General features: G+C 35.3%; 1 protein-coding gene across 1 annotated transcript in view; it reads right to left on the bottom strand.

Annotated features, from left to right (window-relative positions):
* Nucleotides 1-1,228, bottom strand: part of LOC107727907 (thioredoxin domain-containing protein 17) — a 3,651-nt gene extending 2,423 nt beyond the window's left edge. The window contains exons 1-2 of the mRNA XM_016537941.1: nt 955-1,228; nt 791-872 (exon numbers count right to left, since the gene is read on the bottom strand). Coding sequence (XP_016393427.1) covers nt 791-872; nt 955-1,099 — 227 coding nt within the window. The 5' untranslated portion in view covers nt 1,100-1,228. The remainder of the gene's footprint in view (nt 1-790; nt 873-954) is intronic.
* Between the last annotated feature and the right edge of the window lie 6,220 nt (nt 1,229-7,448).

Here is a 7,448-nt window from a genome sequence, read left to right as displayed (position 1 = left end):
GATTTATTGTGATGTTTTTATCAGCTGTTTGGACTCTCATTCTGACGGCACCCATTCACTGCAGAGGATCCACTGGTGAGCAAGTGACGCAATGCTAAATTTTTCCAATCCTGTTCTGATGAAGAAACAAACTCAAATACATCTTGGATGGCCTAAGGAGGTTAAGTACATTTTCAACTAATTTTAATTTTTCAGTGAACTGACGGAAATGTTACGCCCCTTACCATAATGTGATGCCCTGTCAGGCCGGAGCGTCGATTCAAAACCAATAAAACCCATTATAAATGAGGCATTTGTTGCATCCAGTGGGGACATAATTACGGATTATAATGACTACTGTCTTTTTACGCGATGGCGCTGCGTAAACATGCGGCCTAGAGTGAGCAGAGGCTGGGGGCTAGAGTGAGGAACGGCTGGAGGGCTAGAGTAAGCAGAGGCCGGTGGGATTGAGAACGGCGCGGCCGGCGGATTCGACAAAGGAGCGGCAACCACAAGCCGTTTTAGGTAGGCGTGGCTGACTCTTAACTTTTATAAAGAATATCTCTTTGGATTTGAGACTTTAGTCTTTGCAACTTTACAGATCTTCTTTATGCACCAAGAGCTTGTAACACTCCAAAGAGAAAGGAAAAATTGAAATCGCATCATATGACCCCTTTAATCTAGGCCAAAACGAAACATAAGCACTATCTTGTATACTAAATGCAGCAACATACATGAAATATTTATGTTATATATTATGAAATTATTTATATAGCCAATCTATAATTGGAAGAATGTCTTGTAAACCTACTAAGGTCTATCTCCTACTTGGCAGTAAATGAAGACAGATCCCTCCGGCAGATGAGACAGCTCTCCTCTAACCACTGGCTCTGCTGCATGAGCGAAACACAAATAAATAAATAAAAATCAATGTGCCTTTTGTGAAACAGCAGCTACTGTATAATGTTAATGTACCTTTCACACAGTCCGGACACCAGCTCTTGCCCTGGTCATCTTTATCTCCAGAGAAGTAAGCGAAAATCTCTTTTCCTTTTCTTTCAGACACAGCTTTACAAAATTCCTCGTAGCCATGAATAGCAACGTCCTCGTATTTAGTCATGATTTATTTATTATTTAGTGTTTACTGGGAATCAGTTGTTCAATGGCAAAGTCCAACTCTAGCTGCAGAAAGCAGACTGATCTTTGTATGAAATCAGCTGACTGTAAGATAACAAGTGTGAAGTGTGAAGAAATGCGCTTGTACTTCTGCTAAAATAAGAGTGGACTATTTTAAAATAAAAGTCTGGGTTTTTTTTTAAAACAGTGCAACTACTGTTTTAAAAAAAATCCAGACTTTTATTTTAAAATAGTCTGAAGCCACAACTGAGCATTTTGAACACATATATTATAACTGACATATTATTTATAGATTATTACATATTGTTTACATATATTATATATTTCATATTTAATATTGCTATATACAATAGATAAAACAATCAGTTCTGTGTCAAACATATAAGTAATGATTTGCTTTATCATTAATTTGCTTCAGTAATAATTAAATTCTGTTTCCAGGGTGAGAATTTTCTTACTTTAATAACCAATTTCATCGAGACAACAAACCAAACATTAGGCAACTGTCCAGAGGTAAGACAAAAATTTTCCCTTCACCATTTATTAAAACTTTTACAGTCGACGTCTGATGCATCCATGGGTAATGAGTACAAACCCTGTCTGCTTTTACATCAATAAAAAGCACACAAAACTTTACTATATACAATTATTTCCTGTATTACCACTCAATTATCTCAAATGTTGTTTTTCTTCTCAGATCAAATGGAAAACAGAAAATTACATTTAAAAAGCTGCTTGTATGATGAAATTGCTTACCCGTACTGTTCTATATTTCAACTGGGAGCTATTGTGAACAAAACTGGACATAAGTTTGAAGAAATGGCTCTAGAATAGTTAATGTGGTTTTAATGTGTGACAGAATTGCAACATTTAATTTAATAGACATTTTGTGCTTATTATGCTGAATCTAATCTTTTCATTTACAATGGCAGGGTGGTACAATACTGATTGAGTGGCCCTGTGACCTTGATAAAGAAGACTCAAATTGTCGTCCTCACTACAGCTTTGTACGTCTGGGCAACTCATCAGAAATAGTTGCATACAACTTCAGGTACATTCACACCACTCTTATGCTAGTCAAAATCATTCAAAGTCCTTGTTTTTTGAAAGCTTTGGCTTGAGTCATTTCGTGTCAACTAAACCGGAGGTCCCATTTGATTCTGATCTTTTTTTTCTCTGGTGAAAGAAATGCAGAAATGAAGAAGAAACCCAAAATATGAAATGCCATGGATTAATATTGATTGAGTAATCCACTGTTTTGTAGAAGGGGGTCAAAATTATTATTTTCACCTGAGATTTGGAGCCAAGTTGCGTGATTTTTTTTCCGGTAGGTCTATTAGTAAAATTTGTTCACTTCAATCCATATTGCACTGTATGCCAATGGTGACCGTTCGTTCATTGTTAGTTCATATTAATTCACAGTGCATTAACTAATGTTAACAAGCACAACTTTTGATTTTAAGAATGCACGAGTAAATGTTGAAATTAACATTAACTAAGATTAATAAATGCTGTAGAAGTATTGTTCATGCTTAGTTCATGTTAACTAATGAACTTTATTGTAAAGTGTTACCAAGATATCTTTCATCACTATTTATGTTAGTCTTTCTTCGAAAAAAAAATATGGTTACACTTTATTTTAAGGTGTCCTTGTTACAGTGTAATTATATATTTAAGTACTGAGTAATATTAATTAACTACATGTACTTATTATATGGTTAGGATTAGGGTTTGGCTTAGGGTTACTTGCATGTAATAATGCATAATTAATTTTTATTACAATAGTAAGTACATGTAACGTGTAAAAAGGACACCTTAAAATAAAGTGTTACCAAAAACATTAACAAAATCAAACATTTGAGCTGGGGAAGTTTCCAAAATGTGGTTAATTTGACACGGAATGTTGTTATGCTCAATACTGCCAATAATTGTCTTCTCAGATTTGCTCACTATTCCACTGATGCTGCAGGACAGAAGCGAAAAAAACACTTTACAGAGTGTATGGAATTCATTTACATCATGGTGTTTGGAACGGTATGTGACTCAAATGCTAAAGACATCAGAGCACAAGTGATATAATACATGCTTTTAATATATGTATATATGAATCTTTTCCAGGCAAGAAAATTTAGTATTATTCCTACAATTATCAGCATAGCCTCTGCTCTGACTTTAATGGCTGCTGTAAGTATATAAATATTCAGATGCATACATCATCCATTTCAGCAGTGGCGTGCACAGACCTCTGGAGGGGCAGGGGCAAAATGGCGTTACGAGCATTACAGCCAAACTAATTTCCCTATTATAAAGACAAAGCCTTTCAAGGTACAAAATATTTTTTTAAAAGTATGGCGGATATTTAGGCCAAAGTGGGTGGAGATAAAAATCTTTGTCATTATTTTATCTTTGTTATTAAAAAATGAGAACAAAGATACACATTACAAATACACATAATATACAGAATGGCCTTATGTAGCGAATCGATGCGTTTTTGTAAGAAAAATATCCATATTCAAAACGTAATAATCACTTGAATCTAGCTTGCGTTCACTGTTGTACACTGGAAGCAGTTCCGGGAGCATGACGTATGAGGTCAGTGCTGCGCATGCGCCGGTGAGTCTCGCCTCTGAGGTATGCTAGTCTCGCGAGTTTGTTTATAGGAGCAAAGGAAGCAAAGTTTCCTTACTTTAGCAAAGGAAAACCAGTCTTCTCTTGGCTTATATTGAAATCCTCCGACTTTCTTCTTTACAAATCCTCGATTTGTACTTCTAATTAGTGACCGTTGTTTTGTTTTGATCTCTCCGCTGCACTTCCGCGTGCGTCACTTCTGAGCGGCACATGCGCAAAGCCGACCTCCATACGTCATTCCCCCCGAACTGCTTCCAGTGTACAACAGTGAGCGCAAGCTACATTCAAGTGATTATTACGTTTTGAATATGGATATTTTTCTTACAAAAACGCATCGATTCGCTACAGAAGACCTTTGTTCACCCCCTGGAGCCGTGTGAGACACATTTTTTTATGGATGGGCACATTTTAATTAAGTGTTTTTGGACTGACATATGCAACACCCGCTGAGTTGCATGAAACATCTTAAAATATCAAAGACAATTTTTAATATAACTCCGACTGGATTCGTCTGAAAGAAGAAAGTCATATACACCTAGGATGACTTGAGGGTGAGTAATTTATGGGCTAATTTTCATTTTTGGGTGAACTAACCCTTTAAGAATAAATATAATTCAGGTAATGCATTATCTATGATTCTTTCACATGTCACATGTCATTACATACTGACAAATGAAACTTCAAGCATTAATCACATATCTTTTTTATATCTCCTTTAGGAATGACAAAGAAATTCCATTAAAAACGATGCCAAAGGGTGTGAAGAGAAAATTCAGTTTATGAAATTTACAATAGGCTAATAGTAATGAAGAAATCGGCTTATAAAAACTTATTGAAAAAAATCTCACTGTACTTCATTTTTACTCTGAGGCATTATAAGCTGAAGGTTAGTAAATGTTATTTGTATAATATTGTATATAAATACAATCTCATATTCAGATTGATGTTTGTGTTGGACTTGTTGTCTTAAGGACCTGTGCATTTAAAGCATATAACAGCTGGAATTTGTAAATGTCTTGTTTTTCACTATATATATATATATATATATATATATAATTTATGCTTAAAATGTCTTGCGTAAAAACATTGAAAGTATGAGTTAGTTGTAGCGACACAAAATTACCAGAAGAGGTCATAGTAACACACAACTCAAAACAGCTTAGAACATGTGATTAAAATGAGCTTAAAATGATTAATTTAAAATATTTCCCGGGGTGTTTATATCTGCACTTGTCACATGTATGTTCCCGTTTAGTTCCTCTTTGCCCTTATTTGGTTTAGTTCCTGTTCTCGTTATTAGTTAATCATCGATATATATGGCGCCGACGCTGATGGCTGCCTCCGTGGCGTGCTCCGCAGTTGTTTTTATGTTTTTGTTAGTTTGTCCTGTCTTTAGTTATATCCCTGCAATCTTTTTATTATCTGTGTTTTTTGTTCTGTCACTGTCATTCTGTTACACTGTGGAAGCTTCTGTCACGAAAACAAATTCCTCGTATGTGTAAACATACCTGGCAATAAAGCTCATTCTGATTCTGATTCTGATCGTTCATTCTGTTCACCTGTTATGTTTCATTATCCCTTTTGTCTCCTCTCCATTTAAGCCCTGTGTTCTCCTGAGTTTGTTTGTGTCGGATTGATGTTGTTTTAATGGAACACGTGTGTTGATGCTGAATTCTCCTGTCCTTTGTTTTGGAAGTTATAATTAAAAGACTATTTACGTTTACTCCCTCATCGTGCGATTTACTACAACCACGTCCCGTGACAGCACTACAGTCCATGATAAAACAGTGTACATTTACAAAGAGACTAAATTTGAGATCCTGATAAAACATGAAGCATTTGTGCAGCCCATTCTCAAGCATCCATCTATTCACTCTCAATTTGTCACATCTCCTCACTAATTACACATTTAATGGCCCATTTCATTCATGTTCTCTGTTAATTGTACAACAATAGAGTGTAGGCCTATATTATATTATATTTCATTATCAGAACCTATCAGAAAGCTTTAGTGGCCCCAAATCCACCAGCTGCCCATCCATGCTGTAGAGTTTGGCAAAAGATTTTTGAGTATCCTCAGTTAACTCCTGTATTCTTTGAAGATGGCATCATGGCACAGTTTTGTACAAAGCCAATTAGAGCTGTGTCACATAAATGCCCTGAGGTTAGCTGAGCTCCGACGCAAGTGCCAAATCTGTCAAGATCCTGTGGGTGGTAATCCATGTAAAAATAAAGTGTTTTTTTCTTTCTCAGTAGACACTTCTAAACCCCTTTGACAAGATTGTTATTGAGCCCCCAAGAACACTAAATAACACACTGAGGTAGCTGCACTTACACAGGTTTAACAACACCACTGGAAATTAATGTTAGATTGAGTCAGTGTTTAGATATGCAGATGCAATTGATCCTCATCTGACAATTGGAGAAAAGGGAAATCACTGATTGAGATATGGGACAACCATTTTATCTGCCATTAGTGTTTGAAACCATTTATTTTATATAATATTCTTAATTCAAATACATAATTTTGTATAATTTTCTCGTTATTCTGTCAAAATTATGGCATGACATTAGGCTATTCCTCACCAACCCTAAAACCACCATTCCTCAATAATCCATAGCCTATAGATTAAATATAGCCTTATATAGGTCTCTTATATATCTGTGTTGCTGGTAATCACAGCCTTGTTGCCATTCACACCAAAAGCACAGCTGCGCGTGATATTGCTTTTACTGAATAAAACATGTTAGAATAAATTTTGTCAGTTACTTTGTCTATTATTGCTCCGCCAAAGAACATAGTTCCAAACGAATTAACCAAATTAACCGCTGCGCATCTTTGAGAAACACAATTATTTTGAAAGAATCGTTTAAGTGAAGAATTAATTCAACACAGGCGTTTGCCTCAATAGTAGAACTAAATTGAATCGTTGATTTATTCAGAAAGTCACTTGTTGCTACTTACTAAGCATGTCGATGTTAACTGCAGAAAGAGTCACTAAAAATATTAATTCACCGACACTAACAATATGTCTGTACCACAAACTTAGACTGCGCAGTGATACAAACAGGGAAAAGACCCAGCGCTGATGCTGGACTAACGCCACGACCAGAACTTACTTGTCAAGCATTTATGAAAACATTTAGAAAATCTCGTATGATTTAAGTTCCTCCTGATTCTCAAGCCTCTCTTTCCAAGCTAGTAGTTACACAGGCTCTGGTGAGTATAGTATAGAATAATTTTACGAAGCTAAATATAATTCAATTTCCCTCATTTTAAGAAGGTAGAAACACCAGCAAAACAAAATGGCTACTACTTCGAATACATGACTTATAAGCTTATTTTGTTTTTAGATTTTCTGACTCAACATACTGAAAATTCAATAGACTGACCTGAAAATCAGTCCTAAGTCCTGTTGTCCCATTGGAGATAATATTTTTTTACTATAATAATTGACATTATTTACCTGTACTGATTAGTAAGCAAAACACATTTTAAGAAATGTAAAAACGAAAGGAGATTGCTTTCAAATAGAGGTGAATGTCTTAACACATTTGTGATATTAATCCAAAATAATTACTTGCTAAATAAAACTTTCGTAACCTTTTATTCCAGTACTCAAGAATCAATGAAATGTTCAACTGTACAAGAAGACAAAGACAGACACGACACACTTTGCAAATGCAATTCAAACTTTATTTTG

Source organism: Sinocyclocheilus rhinocerous, unplaced genomic scaffold (assembly GCF_001515625.1).
Source record: "Sinocyclocheilus rhinocerous isolate Xijiao unplaced genomic scaffold, SAMN03320098_v1.1 scaffold877, whole genome shotgun sequence".
Classification (NCBI taxonomy): domain Eukaryota; kingdom Metazoa; phylum Chordata; class Actinopteri; order Cypriniformes; family Cyprinidae; genus Sinocyclocheilus; species Sinocyclocheilus rhinocerous.
The sequence above is the reverse complement of the archived record's forward strand: the minus strand, read 5'-3'. Positions and strand labels throughout refer to the sequence as shown.